The sequence below is a fragment of the Triturus cristatus genome, chromosome 6 (genome assembly GCF_964204655.1).
Source record: "Triturus cristatus chromosome 6, aTriCri1.1, whole genome shotgun sequence".
NCBI classification, from domain to species: domain Eukaryota; kingdom Metazoa; phylum Chordata; class Amphibia; order Caudata; family Salamandridae; genus Triturus; species Triturus cristatus.
This window is the reverse complement of record NC_140589.1, coordinates 1,089,948,491-1,089,967,917: the sequence shown is the minus strand read 5'-3', so window position 1 is coordinate 1,089,967,917 and position 19,427 is coordinate 1,089,948,491. Positions and strand designations below refer to the sequence as shown.

The following is a 19,427-nucleotide window of genomic DNA, read 5'->3' as shown; positions in this document are numbered from 1 at the left end:
ATTCATATATATTTTTGTGAATTGCTCTGTGTTCTCAGAGGCCGATGGGACAATTCAGTACTTAAGGCTATTGATGACGATCACCTAGAGGAGGACTGAAAACACTTCACAATAGCAACATAAACAGTAATTCAGTTACACTTAGATAAAACACAGACCCACATTAAAGAATAATAGACAAATTTGAGTTTGAGGTGTGAAAATACTTATTTTGATTATCTTCTAAATAACAACAAGTGCATTTCACACTAGTCACAACACCCCTTTAACACCCCAGTCACCCCGTAATAGGGCACAGTATGATCAGAATAATCACAGTTTTGCTGTTCACTTCATCACCTCCCGCCTTTGCCTCCCCACCGTGTTTCCCTAAGTTTGTATCCTTTGTGTGCATGGGCTATTGGACCATTCCATCCAACCCTTTTTACTTGCATCAATGATACGTTGTGGGTTCTTTCAACCCGCTCCTTCATCCCATCCTCCCCAGATCGTTTCAAATTTCCCCTGGCACCCTCTTTGTTTTGATAATTCCTTTTCCATCATTTTACAATACTCCCTTCTTAGCTGCCATGTCTGGTGGCTATAAGTCATCCCCAGAGCCCCATTCCTAAACGATATTTCGCTTTGCCACGATACAGATTAAATTCACCAACAGTGTCTGATAGCAGGAGTGATCCACCGGCCCCCAGATACCCAGCAGCGACAGTCTTGGCTGTATTTCCAGGGGTACCCCTGTAGAATCCTCCAAGGATCCCCTAACTGCCTCCCAGTAGTCTCATTGTGGGGGTGAACATATTTTCAATACTAAAGAACAAGTTACTTACCTTCGGTAACGATGTATCTGTAAGAAACATTAGTTAGTTAGATTCCTCACCTTAGAATATCCCCAGGCGTCAGACTGGATCCGGAAGATTTTTCGTCAGCAATACCCCTTGCGCGTCGCTAGGCGTCGTCTGCGGCTCCGCGTCCGTCGTCGGCGTCGTGCGCCGGAATGACGTCGGAGTACTTGGACGCCGCCCTCGCGCGCTGACGTCAGTTCTTGTACATAGCCTTCCGCGCCAGGAACGCAGAGCCATGCAAGATACCGACACTGGTGCCAAAAAATTCTAGGGCCCTGAAAGGCATAGCCTTAACCCTAGATGTCAGTTCGCAGAACGGGGAGGATGGGTGGGTCGGTGAGGAATCTAACTAACTAATGTTTCTTACAGATACATCGTTACCGAAGGTAAGTAACTTTTTCATCTGAAAGAAACACGTTAGTTAGATTCCTCTCCTTAGAATAGATACCCAAGCAATACCAACCCCGGTGGTGGGTCTGCGAACCAAGATCACACCAGAAAGTCCTAGAGGACAGAACGGCCAAAGAAGCCATCCCTCCGGACTTGGCTGTCTAGGCAATAATGCCTGGCGAACGTGTGCAGCGAAGCCCACGTTGCCGCTTGACAGATGTCCCGCAAAGGGACCCCCCGTCCCAAAGCAGTAGTAGCCGCTGTGGCCCGAGTAGAATGGGCGCGCAGCCCAACAGGCGGTTCCTTTTTTGCCAAGGAATAACAGATTTTTATACACAAAACGACCCACCGGGAGATGGTCCGTTTGTGTACAGCTTTTCCCTTCTTTGCACCCACGTAGCCAACGAAAAGCTGGTCGTCCACCCGGAACTGTTTAGTGCGGTCCAAATAAAAGGAGAGCGCACGTTTTGGGTCCAGACGGTGGAGCCGCTCTTCCTCTTTGGAAGGATGCGGAGGCGGAAAGAAGGTGGGCAAGGTGACAGATTGCCCAAGATGAAAGGGGGTCACCTCTTTCAGTAGAAAGGAAGGACGAGGCCGAAGGACAACCTTGTCCGGATGAACAGATAGAAAAGGAGGCTTGGACGATAGAGCCTGGAGCTCACTCACCCGTCTAGCCGAGGTGATGGCTACCAGGAAAGCAGTCTTAAGAGTGAGAAGACGAAGAGGACAATTGTGAAGAGGCTCAAAGGGAGCGCACATCAGGAATGTCAAGACAAGATTCAAGTCCCACTGAGGCATTACGAAAGGGACAGGAGGGAACGTGTGAGTAATGCCTTTAAGAAAGCGTGACACTACAGGGGACTTGAAAAGAGAGGGCTGATCTGGAAGCCGTAAAAAGGCAGAGAGAGCAGCAAGATAACCTTTCAAGGTGCCCAGGGCAGAGCCCTGCCGGGCCAAAGAAAGAAGAAAGAGGAGAACCTCAGAAAGAGGGGCGGAAAGGGGATCCACAGCCTTTGCTGTGCACCATGCCACAAATTTGTTCCACCGGCAGGCGTATACCGTCTTTGTGGAGGGACGCCTGGCTGCCAGAATGATATCACAGACTTCAGGAGGCAAGTCAAATGGCATCAACTGCCGCCGCTCAATCTCCACGCATGGAGGTGGAAGCTGGACAGGTTCGGGTGGAGAACCGTCCCCTGCTGCTGCGACAGAAGATCCTCCCGAAGGGGCAGACGTATCGGAGGATCGGGCAACATACTGAGTAGCTCGGGATACCAGTACCTTCGTGCCCAATCCGGAGCCACCAAGATGACTTGGGCCCGGTCGCGCTTGATCTTCTTCAGCACTCTGGGCAGAAGTGGTATAGGCGGAAAGGCGTACAACAGACCGCAACCCCACTCGCGACGAAAAGCGTCGCCGAGCGAGTGCCGCCTTGGAAATTCCAACGCGCAGAACTGCTGACATTGCGCGTTCTCGTCGGTGGCGAATAGATCTAACCAAGGCTCTCCCCACTGCTGAAAGAGACCTTGCGCCACCTCGGAGTTCAGACGCCATTCGTGATCCATCATGCACCGGCGGCTGAGTTAGTCTGCTCTGGCGTTCAGAGAGCCCGCCAGATGTTGAACCACCAGGGTGATGCCCTGGTGTTCCAGCCATGTCCAGAGGCGCAGAGCCTCCTGACAAAGGGTCCACGACCCCACCCCGCCCTGTTTGTTCGAATACCACATGGCGGTGGTGTTGTCCGTGAACACCTGCACGACACTTCCCCGGACAGAGGGAAGGAAGGCTTTCAGTGCAAGTCGGATCGCTCTCAGCTCCAACAAGTTGATGTGGAGGCGAGACTCCGCCGGAGACCAGAGGCCTCTGATCTCCGCCTCTCCCATATGGCCACCCCATCCGAGGAGGGACGCATCTGTCACTACGACATGCTCCGGTAGGGAGAGGCTCTTGCCCGTGACCCAATCGAGGTTCGTGAGCCACCACTGCAACTGCTGTGCAGTGCCCTCCGAGATCAAGACATGGTCGGACAGGTTGCCGTGATGCTGGGCCCACTGAAACTTCAGGTCCCACTGCAGAGCCTGCATGCGCCGCCTGGCGTGATGCACTAGTAGGATGCAGGAGGCCATCAGCCCCAGAAGCCGCAACACTAGCCTGACCCAAACCCAGGATAGAGGCTGAAAGATGGGAATCAGGGCCTGTATATCCCGGACCTGCTGTTCTGGTGGATGAACCCGGAACTGCGCCGAATCGAGAACCGCTCCGATGAAAAGGAGTTTCTGAGAGGGGCTCAGGTGTGACTTCGGCACGTTGATGGAAAACCCCAGCAAATGCAGGAGATCCGCCGTAGTCTGGAGGTGGGAGACGACTGTCTGGGGCGAGCCCGCCTTCAACAACCAGTCGTCGAGATAGGGGAAGACTGGAACCCCTGATCTGCGCAGATGAGCTGCGACCACCGCCATCACTTTCGTGAACACCCGAGGGGCACTGGTAAGGCCGAAGGGGAGCACGGTGAACTGAAAGTGCTCCTGACCCACCGTGAACCGCAGGTAACGCCGGTGGGCCGGCAGGACGGGGATGTGGAAATATGCGTCCTGCAAGTCCAACGCTACCATCCAGTCTCCAGGGTCGAGGGCAGCTAGAACCTGAGCCAAAGTTAACATTTTGAACCGTTCCTTCCGGAGGAAGGCATTGACGTTCCGGAGGTCCAAGATAGGGCGTAGGCCCCCTTTGCCCTTCTTGGGAACCAGAAAGTAGTGGGAATAACAACCACGACCTACTTCTGGGCTCGGGACGCGCTCGACGGCCCCCTTGGCCAAGAGGGCCGAAACTTCCTCGTGGAGAAGATTCAAATGATCCCCCGAGATACGGTGGTGCTGCGGTGGCATGGCTGGAGGGGTCGTCTCGAAGGGGAGGGAGTAGCCCCTTCGGACGATTTGCAGCACCCACCTGTCCGATGTGATGGACCGCCAGTGGAGCAGGTGATGGCGAACTCTGCCGCCCACTGGCGTGGAATGGGTCTGAAAGCTCGGACTAGGAAGGCTTTGAGGCGGATGCTGCTGGGGTGGATGTGGACTGACCGCGTCGTCCTCCAGTACCGCCTCGGCGGAAACCACGTCCGCGTGCAGGTTGGTTCTGCGGCCGGTGGCTAGGCGGACGTGAGGAGGTGCCCCTTACTTGGCCACGAAAGGAGCGAAAAGCGGAAGTTTGTGGCCGCGGGGCCGAGAGGCCCAAGGACGTGGCCGTAGCCCGGGAGTCCTTGAAGCGAGCCAGCGCACTGTCCGCTTTCTCACCAAAAAGGCGAGCGCCATCAAAAGGCATGTCCATGAGGGTGCTCTGGACATCCCCTGAAAAGGACGTGGACCGCAGCCAGGCGTGACGTCGAAGCGCCACCGTGGTAGACATCGCCCTACCCAGCGAGTCCGTAGTGTCAAGCCCACATCGGATTGCATGGCGCGCTGCATCTCTCCCATCGGCCAGGGCCGAGGTAAGCCGCGCCCGGGCCTCCTCCGGGCACAGTGGCAGCACGTCCTCCACCGCATCCCACAGAGAGTGGGAATAACGGTCCAAGAGACAGGCGGTGTTCAAAGACCGCAGGCCCAAACTGAGCGAAAAGAACAGCTTCTTAGCAAACTGTTCCAGTCTCTTGGAATCCCGGTCCGGAGGAGCGGACGGGAAGGAGGATTGGGAGGTAGAGGCCTGGATAACCAGACTCTCGGGGGTGGGGTGTTGGGACAGAAATCTGGGGTCGCCCGGAGCAGGGCGGTGGCGCCTGGCAACGTTCCTATCCACAGGAGGGACTGTGGAGGGCTTGGACCAGGTGCCCTGCAGAACGTCAGTGAGGGCCTCATTGAATGGCAGCAGAGGCTCAGTGGAGCATGCGGCAGACTGAAGCACCTCAGTGAGGATGTTAGTCCTCACAGCCACGGCAGGCAGCTCGAGCCCAAGGGCTTCGGCCGCCTTGCGCAGCACCACAGAAAAAGCTGCACCCTCCTCCGAAGCCACAGTCTGAGGAGAGATGAATCCAGTGTCTGGTGAGGTATCCAACCCACTGGCGTCCCCCAGTTCATCTGCCCAGTCCTGTGCAAGTTGGCGCTGAAGGGCCATAGGGTCATCAGACCCCTCCCAGTCGCCCCCGTCATCCGATTCCTGGTAAACAGGAGGAATGATCGGAGCCGGTCGATAGACAATGTGTGTCTCTAGCGGCGTCAGATGCGGCGTCGGGCGGCGTCGGGACCGGACAGGGGCTGAACCGGGGATCGACGTCGACCGGAGCCGGCGTCGGGGGTGGTATCGGTGTCGGCGGAGGAGGCGTAACGAGGTCGACCGGCGTCGACGGGGGTGAGGCTCGGGCCCCTCTTCGAGCCAGATCAGTGACGATGTCGAGCGCGGCTCCACGACCGATCCTTGGACCTCCTCCTGGACCGGGATCGAGAGCGACGCGGAGCCGAGTGGCGAAGCTCGAGAAGCTTGCGGGACCGCTCCCGCCTAGCTTTCGAGGTCAGGGCCATACAATCGGAGCACGACGCCACGTCGTGGTCGAGGCCCAAGCAGTACAGGCACCGGCGGTGATGATCGGTCACCGACATCAGTCGGTGACAGTCGTCGCAGGCCTTGAAACCAGGCATCCTACCGGCACAAGAGTCAAAAAAAAGTTAGTCAAAAATTGACTAAAGGGGTAGCTCTCTTACTGGCGCGGAAAAAAGAAGAACTGACGTCAGCGCGCGAGGGCGCCGTCTAAGTACTCCGACGACGTCATTCCGGCGCACGACGCCGACGACGGACGCGGAGCCGCAGACGACGCCTAGCGACGCGCAAGGGGTATTGCTGACGAAAAATCTTCCGGATCCAGTCTGACGCCTGGGGATATTCTAAGGTGAGGAATCTAACTAATGTGTTTCTTTCAGATACTATGAAATGCAACCATGAATCACCACCTTTAACCATGAGGTACCAAGCTATCATTCTGAATTACTGGTCATACATAATTTGTAATAGGCAATATCAGGCAGCATATTTCTGATCCCAGCTCCAAACGCTGGCATTGAGGCAGCATAAAATGTAATACCCAACCTAACAATCTGTTTACAATACTTAAGCATAACAGTAATTTGAATCCTGAACTCACTTGAAAGGATTGTGAAATTAGTTTGAATTGCAGGTGCATATTGGGGACAAATGGTATCTTCACCATACTTTTCTCAGTTCTAGATTTGTGCCCGGCCCTCTTAAGCACCAAGTTATCACACCCCACTTAAACAAGCATTTGCAATGCAATAGGTCTCGCATTTACGTGAGTTTGAGCTATTCACATTGCAAATAACAATGCCTTTTTGTTTGCGTTTTTAAAACTTAAATAAAAGGCACTCTCATTTACAATGCCAATAGCTTAAACTCACGTAAATGCGAGACCTACTGCATTGCAAATGCTTGTTCTCTCTTGGTGTCAATCCATCCACTGTGGTTTCAACATAGATACTGACCTTGCCTTAGGAGGAAGCATTGCAATAAAATCAGATTGCACTGCCATTAGCTCATAGATGAAATATCTGACCTTCTAGCCAGCAAGGGGAAGCACAGCCAGAGTGAGGCGAGGCCATTGCCATGCCCTAGTAACACTACTTACAAGATCTGCACTTTAACCACAGTCACTTTATAACACTGCGTGTCCACTGATTAACATAGTGCCCCATCCACCCAGGAGGGCGCCCTAACAATAAAAGGGCAAGGACAATGGGTGCCAGTCATCTGCCCTGGAAACATGGCAAAATAGACCTGAACTCGACAATCCCAGGCCAGGATCCCCTTAGCTACCCGATTCATCATAGATGCACAAATTCTATAAACTCTCAAAATTCCTTTAGGGGAGTGAGAAGGCAAAAACTAGAGGTGTGTCATCACTGTCCAGCACCTTCAATGTATTCTACTTTTATATGATAATGTCTGAGCCTCTCTCGCGTTCCTGAAGAGGATTAGTGTGGAAGGGGCTCTTTCCTGCATCTTGAGTGGGCGCAGTGTGAAAGGGGCTATTTACTGCATCTTGAGTGGCACTCAACCTAATCTTCAGTGGTGGGCTGTGAAGAAGCAGCACTGGGCCCGTTGCCGAGCTAACAATGGTTTGGGAAAGGCACACACTGCAGAATGGGGTACAGTATGGATGTAAAACCTGCCATATTTACCTGCTAATGAGTAAAAGAAGAAGCTGTGAGAATAGACTCACCCCTCTTATACCTATCTGAGTGGTGTATGGTGTAGGAAGTGGCACTCCCCCTGCTGCCATACTCTGAGGGGATAGTGTGGGAGTGGTATTCACGCTACACTCTTAACTAGTGAGTGGAGATTGGTTTGTCAATGGCACCTGCCCGTCAGATGAGTGTGAAATTATGAGGAGGCAGCAGTCAGTTTGCTCTCCTGAATTTGTTGAGACAGGCACCACACTACCATTAAGGTCACAAGAAGATTCTGTCAGGGTGGGGGAGGTGGTGGGTGTTGTTCATTCTTCCTGAAGAGCTACATTGAAAACCCCACAATCTTCTCCTGAAAAGGTGCGTTTTCATGTGCATCACACACAGCAATCGCACAATATACAAGGTGCCATATGCTCACAGACACACGCTATTGCTGTACATATTCCATGACAAAGAGCCGGTCAGATTTCTTAAGTGTGTGAGTCCTGGCAAGGTAAAACTTCAATACTCTCCGGAGATCTAAAGGGGGGAGTAGAAGGTTTAGGAAAGAAGGTGGGTAGAGTAATAACCTGATTGATGTGAAAATCCGAGACCACCTTAGGAAGGAAGCTTGGATGAGTACTAAATACCAACCCTATTGGCATGAAACACAGTATAAGACTCCTTACAGCACAGCGCCTGAATCTTGCTCACCCTGCGGGCTGATGTGATTGCTACCAAAAAAGCAGCCTTCCAGGTCAAATGCTGCAAAGATGCCTTATGCATAGGCTCGAAAGGAGCACCCATCAGTTTAGTAAGAACAATGTTAAGTTCCCATGGTGGAGAGGGAGATCTCACTGGGGGATAAACCTTCCTGAGTTCCTCCAGAAAGTCCTTGACCACTGGCATTTGAAAGAATGACCCCTGGATCGGAGACTTCCTGTATGCCGCTATTGCAGCCAGGTGAACCCTGATGGGAGGAATATTGCAGGCTGGACTTAGCCAAGTATAGCAAGTAAGGAAGGATCACTTGCTCCTGACCCTTGATCGGATCAGAAGCGTTGTCCTTACACCACAGGTAAAATCTCTTCCACTTGAAAGCATAAGATCTCCTGGTGGAGGGCCTACTTGCTTCCTTGAGAATACTCATACAGTCCGCTGAGAGGGCTAAGTGCCCGTACTGGATGACCTCAGGAGCCATGCTGTCAATCACAGGGACGAGAGATTGGGATGGAATACTCTCCCTTCGTTCTTGGCCAGCAGGTCCGGACGGCAGGGCAGCCTCCGGTGTTGGGCCTCGGACACCTGTAGAAGATCCGGATACCACCACTGGCGCGGCCACTCCGAAGCTATCAGGATCATTCTGGTGTTGGTCCTGTAAAATTTCTGTATGACCGCCGGGATCAGAGGGAGCGGTGGAAAAGCGTACAACAATGTCTGCGACCGTTTGATCAAAAGTGCATTCCCACGTGATCCTTGTTGTGGGAATCTGGACGCTAAGACGGGGCATTTTGTATTTGCCACGTCTGCTAACAGGTCGATGTCTGGCACTCTCAAATGCCGAAAAATGTCCTGAGCGACTTCGTCTTTTAGTACCCAATCGTGCGCTTCTACGAAGTCTCTGCTGAGAGCATCTGCTTGCACGTTCAAGGTTCCTGGAAGGTGGACAGCCACGATCGTGAGATTCCTCGCCAGAAGACACTTCCAGATGGTCTGGGACTCTAGAGACAGGACCCTTGACCTGGTGCCTCCCTGCTTGTTCAGATAGAACATTGTAGTCGTGTTGTCTGTCTGAATCTGAATGGAACTGGACTGGAGAGACGGGTACAGAGACTTGCGAGCCAGATGAACTACCCTTAGCTCCAGGAAGTTGATGTGATAACTTTGCTCTGTCTCGGACCAGAGACCTTGTACCTGAAGCTGGCCCATGTGAGCTCCCCAACCCTGCAGTGAGGCATCCGTAACAACAGTCTGGGTTGGAATGGCCTGGTGAAAAGGGACCCCTTGTAGAAGATGCGATCGTTTCATCCACCATTTGATGGAGTCCCTTACATCCTGAGGAAGAGACACACGATCTTCCCAACGGCCTGACCGCTACGTCCCGCTGCGTCCACTGATCTTCGAGGGACTGCTGCAGAGGCCACATGTGAAGTCTGGTATTGGGAACAAGGAAGATGCATGAGGCCATCGATCCCAGCAACGACGACACCTGTCTGGCTGTAGGATGTGGAGCGCTGAGAAGAGCGCGGCACTTGATCAGCATTGATGACAGCCTCTCCTCCGAAGGAGACACGCTTGCTCTTGCGGTGTCCAGGGAAGCGCCCAAGTAGTGTATCTTCTGTGTTGGATTGAGGACTGATTTCTTGTAGTTGACTTGCAACCCCAGGGAGTGAAGAAGTTGAAGAAAGTAGGTGAGATGGCTCTGGAGTAGTGAAGGTGTGGAACTCTTTAGGAGCCAATCGTCTAGGTAGGGGTAGACGAAGATTTTCCGCTTGCGGAGGAACGCAACCACCACCGCCATGCACTTGGAGAACGTTCAGGGGGCGGATTTGAGCCCGAACTGAAGTACTCGGTAGTGATAGTGCCGTTAAGACACCTGGAACCTGAGGAATTTTAGATGCTTCACAGACACAGGAATGTGAAAGTAGGCCTCCTGTAGGTCGATAACACATCCAGTCCCCCTGGTGAAGATGTGGGAATATCTGGTGCAGGGCTAGCATCCAAAATTTCTCTTTCCTTATAAATTTGTTCAGCAGGTGCAAATCGAGGATAGGTCTGTACCCTTTGGTTACTCCTCGCTTCTGGACCAGGAAATACCGGGAGTATACCCCTTGGTTTCGCTGGAGTAGAGGGACCTCTTCTGTGGCTTTTTTGGAGAGAAGGGTATACACCTCGCCTTGCAACAGACGCTTGTGTTGTCGTGGAAGGCACTTCAATTGTGGAGGCACCTGTGGGGGAGGAGACTTGAACCTCAGCAAGTAGCCATGCTGCACAATATTCAGCACCCATTTGTCTCTTGTTATGGTTTCCCACTCTTCTAGATGAAAAACGATACTCCCTCCTACCGGAGTGGCGAACAGGCGCGGAGGAAGCAATGCCACTACCCTGAGGCAGGTGCACTAATGCATATCAACCCAAGCATGTAGAAGTGTGACTGCAATTACCTTCTGCATTTTTCTACCAATCTGGTTCAAGAAATGTGACCTTTTAAGAAGTAGGTGAAGCAGTTCAGCCGCAACACAGACAGCAAAATGCCCCAAGCTTGTCTAGGAATGTAATGATTAAAACAAATGTGCCAACTAACCCTGCAAACTGCTGGGTAAGAACGTAAGGCCACAAAATCGTAAAAAGGAATATATACATTGCACTAAAGAATCGCATATATGACACTAACAAAATATCTTCAGAATCTCCTTTGATGGAGGATTCATGTTAAAACAAATAAATCAGTACAGAATATTTAGGGCTGTGTGGATGAACTATTGACAGTATCGTTTATACAGCACTTTAAAGGGCGTTTCTCTGTTTTCCTAACTCAGCAAATGAACATGCTTCAGTAGTCTCAATAGTGCCCTTGAGTGAGGAAAACTGAGTAGGTTTGCTCTAATATACACATGCTCTGCATGTCGCTCGTTGCAGTAACATGTGTCTCAGTGGTAGCAAAGAGGGAGCTTCACTGACACTGCTGTGGCAGTGCAGTGCCTAGAAAACAGATCTGCCTTTGGGCCTACAAAGCACAAGAAGAAAGCCTTGGTGTACTCCGAGTGACAGCATTAAGATGCAGAGAGATCTGAATGGATGAAAACGAGTACTGTGCGTTTAAAGTTTCCTGTCAGGGGAAGTCAGTCCCTAGAGTAAGGCGGTTGGTATGAGGGTATGAGAGTCTGGAGTCGAGACATGCCGCCCAGTGGGTAGAGAGGTAGGGTGGGTACACAAACACAAACCTACATTTTGGGAAGGAGCTGGGAGGGGGTGCTGAAGGGAACGAAGGTTGTGTTTGTCTCTTGTTCCATTGCGGGTAAAAGAATGCTGGACAAATTAGAAGGCTTTGGAAATACAGGGTTTCGGCTGCTTCAATAATATCAGCTAGGTGAATTGTGAGCCAGGATTTTTTTTAATTTTATATTGGTGTGTTGAGCAAGAAATGAGAATGTCACCGAGGAGAAACTGACACGGAGTTAAGGGAATGGACACTCTTGGCACCTAATGTATTGTGCTTACACAAGTATTCCGAAAAGAAATACTGTACATACGAATTTGTGCAGGACCTAAGGTTGTGTCATCATTATTCCTGGATGGAGGATAAAACCCAAGTGGCCCTAGAAACCAAAAAGGTCGAGTGTGATGGGCTCGAATGGCTGATGGTATCCATACTGCTCTGGGTGAACTTGGCGAAATCGTGTCTGTGATTGATGAACATCGTTGAGCTATAGGAGTCTAGTTGGTAAAATAATGCTTAAAGTAGCTCTGGGTAAAATTGCCTTTTTAATCCAAGAAGCGTCAGAATGGTAAACGGCGGACACGCCTACAGGCTCTGCCTCAGTTTGTGTGTAAATGGCTGAATCGGGATAGGTTCGAGACAAGACTACGGTACTTGGAAATATAGAAACGAGAAGCATGCCATGATGGAGCACAACATACGAGGGACTGCAGTGAACACTGTGAGGCACACGGGCTAACTTGCCCTCTTTGAGAGGAACACTCCAGCTTCGAGTATGAAAGCAAACGCGCTCTACGACGAATAACATTCTGCAACCTTCTCTTATCCACTGTCCTGGCTGACTTCAACGGAAGTCAGACTAGTCAGTGGGCTGGCAAAGTAAAAAACAATTTTTCATCATCAAATAAACCACTATGAGAATTTAAAATGCTGACAGTAAATGGATGTCGGGGCTAGAGACTCTTTATGCACCCTCATTTGGAGAATCAAACCTAATCTCATGAGCGTTATTAAAAAACTAAAGACTGTTTTTCTATGGCACCTCTCCAAAACACATCTAGTCCGATCAATGGCAACGGAAAATTCACAACGACTCAATATTTAAAATCCAAAGACCTAATTAGACCTTTCTAGGAGGAGAGTCACCGGGACCCCACAAACCAGGGGAACGGGCACCTCTCCTGAGGAGTGGGCACGTGAGCCCACTGCACGTTCAGCACACGGGGACGCAGCGCGTGAGAAGCACGCCACACTGAGAGGCGCAAGCAGCTCACCTGTAGAGCAGGGGTGCAATCCTGAACCAGCCTGAGCCGCTGCTGACAGTCGAGAGGCAGGGACGGCAACACAGGAGCCTCCTCACCAGGGCACTTGGGAGGAATCCGAAAGGAGAGGAGGGATAGCTGACAGGACGAAGCACCAGACTTCAAGCCCGGCCCCTCCTTCCACAGATCCCGCCCTGTGCAGGGCGCCAAGCCTGGGACGTGAAGCCCTGCGAGGCGAGGAGACAAGAGTTGAGAGTATGTGTGCGTTGTGCTCAAATTACACGAGCCGTAACCGTGCACATCGCCTGTCCTCCAGGCTCGTGCACATGTCCTGTCCCACTTCGGCAGAAAATCGACGATAGATCTCGCCAAGCGAGCAGTGCATGCGCTGCGTCGATAGGCGAGACCTAAAAAGCAACACAAACTAAGATCTTGCTCAACTACTATCCCTTCTCCAACCTTGCTTTTTGCAGCAAGATCATGGAAGGAGAAAGGATGAAGCAAATACAGGGGTATGTTGAACTAAACTACATACTCCATGACTATCAGTGTGGATTTAAACCTTCAAGTGGTTGACAATCAGCCCTAGCTAAAATAATGGAAGAGCTTCTCCTTTCCATGGACAAATATGAGACCAAAGCACATATACCCTTTACCTCTCTGTTGCCTACAACACTTGACTACAAAATACTGCTGAAAAGACTGGAACAGTATGCAGGCATGCTATTCATGTCCCAGTTACCTTGTAGTGTTCACTTCCCTTCCCTCTCTTGCCTAATATTTAATACCTACGTGCCCCCTGCCACTGCAACTCGAACAATACCGCATGGACTTCCAAATGAATACATACAGATCAAATGTAAATTCACATGTGTCTACATTAAATTAAGTATTCCCACCATCACCTCATGCTTATACCGTATGCTACACAGGATGTCACCTCTGCATGAACAGCACCAATATTGAGATCCTCATTCAGAGGGAAATTAGCTTGCCCCATCACCCATTGACTAACCCAAACATCTGGGAACTCCTACCAAAACAACCTTTAAAGCCAGCAAACATGTGGATACACTTTGATTCATAACTTGCATTTAACCACCAAGTCAACATTGTGATCAAGGGCCTCAATCTCAAGCTATTTAGTAGGCAAAATGATCTCACTACCACTCTATATCAATCACCGAAAAGAGCTGCCTACTGCCCAGGGGCAAGACACACCTGTAAAACTGCCTGCAATAGTTTTCTAAATAAACTTAACACCTGGCTACAGAGGCTACAAAACCAGGTAGCCAGACTGCCTAAACCTCTGAAAACACATCCAAAAATGCACATTTAAAGTTCCTAATGAACTCCTGGTAGAAGCAAGATCAATTGAAGGTTACCTGCACCATCCAGAAATCTCCTCGGGCAAAAACCTGAATAGCTGCAAACAATGGCTCAATAATACACCCCAGCTAGTAGCCTTCAGTCATCATCCACTTACTTGATCCAGCAACCTATAAATCAAATGGGCAAATTATGAGGCAGGCCCCTGAGGAACAACCTCAAGTCTACACTTAGGTCTGAGTCCAACCAACTATGGTACAGGAATGTCCTGTTCACTAAACTATTAAGACTTGCTTTTTAAGGGAACTTCTTGTTTTTTTAATCAAACACCCCACAGTCAGAAGATGCAATTGAGGAATACTAAACATGGGCCCCATTTTTCCAACTGGACTCAGCCCTCCCCTTTCTCTGCCTATAACAAAACTAGATGTTGTGACCTCCTCTAGCATTCTGAAGCAACCAAAGTTTTGGTTTTTGGCATAGTCCAAGAGGTCCAATGATAGGCCAAGAGCAGTCTGTAGAAAATGCTTAATCTTTTCACTAGCTATAAGCTTTTTGCTAAGACCAGCGTGCTTTCCACTGTAGATTACATGTAAGTTAACATAAGTGAACTAAATTATAGCCATCAGACTTTTGGTAAGTTTTGAAACAAAGAGGTGAGATATAAAATATTCTTACCCTGGCAAAAAGAAATACAAATGCACCACATCCACCAATCTCATGCAGAACACTCTGTAGACCTTTGTGCTGAACAGCATGAAGCTTCTCCAGGAGGTGGGAGTCTGGAAAATTGCTTAGTGCCGCTTTCAAAGTAAAAGGCCTTTGAGAGGGCACAGTTTTTACTTGTCCTTTCAATTTAAGAGCAGGCTCATATATGGTATACTGAGCAGGACAGCAAGGAGTGTACAGAAGAGCAAGGTTTCCCTACAATAAGAAAAAAACACTATTAAAATACATGCCAATTGTCACAACATGCTTTTGATTACATCTTACAAAATCAGGTTTCCACACTCAACTTTGTACACCTCTAAAAACCAAAATCAGCAGTATTTGTTGAATCTAATGCAAAATGAAACTTTGTCAAGACAATCATGTTCTGTACTTGCTTTCATGTCAGACAATGTTTTAAATGAGTAGAGAGTGTCCATGTTCCTATTTTTATTTTTTTTATCAGCAGTTGTTCATTAAATGTGTCTAGATGATCTTGCTTTTTCACAATATAGACAAATTTACAAGACATGTAATAGAGGGTGGTACATGCACACCAAATATTCAAAAATAGGTTTCAATAAATTAAAAAGTTCTGCGTGCAACTGGGGTATCACTCACTGGTCCACGAGCGTGTTAGTCAATCATGAAAAGCGTGCCCCTAGGGGAGACGTCCCCTCAGTGCATAGCTTTTTTTCTCCAGATGAGTGGAGTGATTTCATTCAAAACGCTTCAAACCATGTGTAATCGGTAAATTGAATTTATTCCTTCTTCCTCAAATTCTTTACTGGAAGAGTAAACTTCCATAGTTCCATAAAACAAAATTGTTTTGCATAATATGCATTAAAGTTAGGGTCCAATTGATCAAACCCAATGCATTTCAGGCTCAATGGGCCCTTCGTCAGGGGAACTAGTCAAAAAGTGTAAAAGTGAAGTGTGAAAAAAGGCTGGGTTACCATCACTGGATAAACCAAAAATGTATCTTAATCACTGTGTTAAGTTATTATACCTGACAAAAGGAGAAATTAGCCAGTGCCTTCACGCAAGCACGCTGATCAAATGTCATCGTACACAACGCATTCCACTTGGATTATGGATTGCACTGAAACCGTCACTATGCAAAAACAACCCAAGACTCTCAGAAAGATGGTACGCCATCCTGAATAAGTGCTTCCATGATCTAATCATGCTTTTTTTTCCCTTTTTTTATTTTTATTTATTGATAAATACCTGGTACAATCAGTAATCAATACATTTTATACTTCCATCTATACAAAATACAGACTATAACCTGACTTTCATTACAAAGATTAGGGGATATTTCATATATATACAAAATATTACTACATATCTATCAGAGTAGGGGGGAAAAAGATAAACACCGCATAGGCTTCAAATCTCCCAAGAACATAAAACCTCTTGAATTCATTACAGTCTATAATATACGGCCTAATACAAATTTATGAACAAGAGTCACTCCAGTTCTTGAAAGGAGCCCAAATATTCAGTCCCAGCTTACTCATCTTCCTTCCTCTCCGAATGTAAAGGGAGGATTCGATATTATGGATCCCCAAGAGTCTGGCCAACCACATCTGGAAGGAGGGTGCTACAATATCTTTCCAGCCTGCCGCTAATAATATCCGGAGGACAGCCACACATATAAAGACAAAAGCTTCCTCCTCCGTGTTAAGACCCAATTTACTGTCAGTTCCTATTATCATAAGGGTTGGGGATAAATTAACCTTAAGACCTAACAGCCCCTCCCAGAACTTCTCGATCTCTCCCCGAATTCCGCTTAATTTATCACATTGATAAAACATATGCAGTAGGTTAGCAGGTCCTTCCAAACACCTTGGACATTTATCATCAACTCTTTTACCCCAATCATATAATTTGGCTGGTGTAAAATACAAATTGAAAAGGGTTTTATAGTGTTGGGCTCTCGAATTCGTGGGGCGGAACAGTTTCCCAGCTAATTGCACTGCTTTATCTAAATCAACATCAGGATTTTCTAATTTCGACATCCAGGAGGCCTCACATTTATCCAGATCATCTGATATTCTTGATATTAGGGATCTATATATCATTTTAATTTTAGTTCCACCTCCTAATAGGAACTCAATTATTTTAATTTTGCCCCCTGGAGATATCCGTGGTCTGATACCCCTCAAAGTTAGATATATTTGTACAAATTTAAAGCCTTGATTATCCGGGATTTGAAATTTCTGTTGAATATTATCAAAGCTCATCAAATTATCCCCTTCAAATATATCCCCCATTCTTCTGACTCCTTGCTGCTCCCACAATCTTCCCATCCGGTCATTACTAAATTGCGGGAAAATACTCGAATTCCAAAGAGGTGTATAGTAATTAATTCTCGTAATTGCCATTGTTCTTTGGACTAGTTTCCAGACTTCCCACACACTATCTAAAACCTTATATCGCGTTTTATTATAATAACGTCTATCAGTCTTACGTAGCAGTAGCCCAAGGGCTTCTCTGCCCAAAAGTAGTTCAAAAATAGATGGCGGATTCAGATTGCCAAAGGGGGTATCAGCCGGATTTGTGGCAGAATCGAATAATATTGCCATCTGGCTTATTAGACAAGCCCATTGATAAAATCTGATATTGGGAATTGCCAGCCCCCCCTTTTCATATGGGAGAGACAGATATTTAATGGACCACCTAATTTTGCCATACTGCCAAATAAAATTCATAAATACCGCTTCTATAGATTTTAACATGCCCTCCCCAATCATATACGGGATGGAGCGAAAGAAATACAATATTTTAGGAAGCATAGTCATTTTGCGCACATTAGCTCTCCCTATTAAAGACAGGTGTATAGCATCTATTCTTTTTAAATCTGCCGCAATTGATGTTATTAGCGGGGTAAAATTATGTTTGATGATTGTATCAGTTGCGGCGCTTATTCTAACCCCTAGATAAACCGCTGAATCCTAGTATCTTTCATCATGCCTTCCAATATTATTAGTACACATTATCTGGGTCTTACTTTCATTAAGGAGGTACCCCGAGCATCGTCCAAACTCCGTGGCTATCCCTGTGATTGCTATCAGAGCCGTCTCTGGTTCTGGGGTAATTATGGCTAGGTCATGAGCATAAGCCAGCAGTTTGGTTTCAAACCCCTTACAAACTATTGGCTTGACAACCTCACATCCTAATATTCTGCGTACAAGCGGATCAATATACAGGGCAAAAAGGATTGGTGAGCAGGGGCATCCCTGCCGTGTCCCCCGTGAGATAACATTTTCTGAACTTCCTCCCATCAACTGGATTCTGGCCTTGGGGTCTGAATACATGGCCTTAACAGCTCCCAAGATTTTAGAGCCAAAGCCCCTTCGTTCCAATATCCCCCACAAATACTTCCAAGTGACGCAATCAAAGGCCTTTTCTGCGTCCAAAAGGATCATGGCCATCCGTCGCCCCGTGACAGCCTGCACATCAAACAAAGTAATGGCCCGCCTAATATGGTCTGTTGTCCCTCGGCCTGGGATAAACCCATGTTGCCATGGGGAGACCAGACCGACAATGACCCCTGCCAACCTTTTAGCCAGGACCTTAGCGTAGATCTCTGTGTCCACATTTATGAGGGATATTGGACGATACGACCCAGTATTTTCTTTGGGCTTGCCTTTTTTATGAAACACCACAATATTAGTTTCTAATTCAGCATTTGTACAGCTCAAGCGGGATACTATCCGGCCCCGCGGCTTTCCCTGTTGATAAACCCTGCAGTGCTTCCAACACTTCCCCTATTACGAAATCATTATCCAACATTTCTGTGTACTCCTTAGCTAGCTGTGGGCCTGTATCTTCGAACTCTAAACTAGATATATCTGCTCTGATCTCCTCCTTATACAATTTTTGATAAAAGTTCCTAAAAACCTTAAGAATATCATCTGGCTCCGTGTAATCCTGCTCCCCCTCTCGTATATTCGTTATCGAATTCCTGCTGCGACCCTGGCTGATCCTAAGTGCTAAAAGTTTGCCTTCCTCGTACATCTTACCCCTGTAAATCTGATATTCTTGGGCATTTTTCTGAGCTATCCACTTATGTAATTCTGCTTTAATGATGAGGATCTTCTGCTGACTTTCGACGGCCTCCCTCCCATGAACAATATCGATCATTTTTTTGAAAATTCTTTTTATTGGCATTTAAGAATATGAGCATACATACATCACTTGCCGTGAAAATGGGTATTTTACATCAGCGGACAAATAGACCAACGTCAATATAGAGAGTACGTATATGTCTTGTTCCGTGTGGAAGTGGTCTGTATGATTGCAGAGCATTGCCTGTATAGAAAACTGGGGAGGAGAACCAAACTGGGGGATGCCATGGAGTTCTGAGTGACGAGTTCTAGGCTATGTCTCAAATCTGCCAGTGCCCGTTCGGCTATGCAGCTGCCGCCCATCTAGGGGGGGGGTGGGTGTGTGCATAATCCGGGATGAGGAGCCGTGGGGTGTATCAGGTGAGCAGAGGGGGGAACTCAGCTGGCCCGGGGGTGGTGCGGGGGGACACTGGGGGGGATCCCCCGCCGCGGAGACTCGGACCGCGTGAGGCAGTGCGGCGTCGGGGGTATTCATGTTGGTTACCAGTGCAGCTGGGGTCTGAGATTGTCTGAATTGGTGTAGTAGGAGCGCCCACTCTAAAGAGACTGGGGTTTTACGGGTACCTTTAGCCTCCTCCTCTCGTATTGCGTCCTCCTCCGCAGCAGCCCATTTAAGAACCGCCCCTACCCAAGCTGCAAGCGGAGGACCAGTAGGGGAC

General features: G+C 48.5%; 1 protein-coding gene across 3 annotated transcripts in view; it reads right to left on the bottom strand.

Annotated features, from left to right (window-relative positions):
• Nucleotides 1-19,427, bottom strand: part of LYST (lysosomal trafficking regulator) — a 3,752,809-nt gene that overhangs the window by 2,542,643 nt on the left and 1,190,739 nt on the right. For all 3 annotated transcript variants that reach the window (XM_085611970.1, XM_085611971.1, XM_085611972.1), the window contains one exon: nucleotides 14,603-14,848. In XM_085611970.1, coding sequence (XP_085468096.1) covers nucleotides 14,603-14,848 — 246 coding nt within the window. The remainder of the gene's footprint in view (nucleotides 1-14,602; nucleotides 14,849-19,427) is intronic.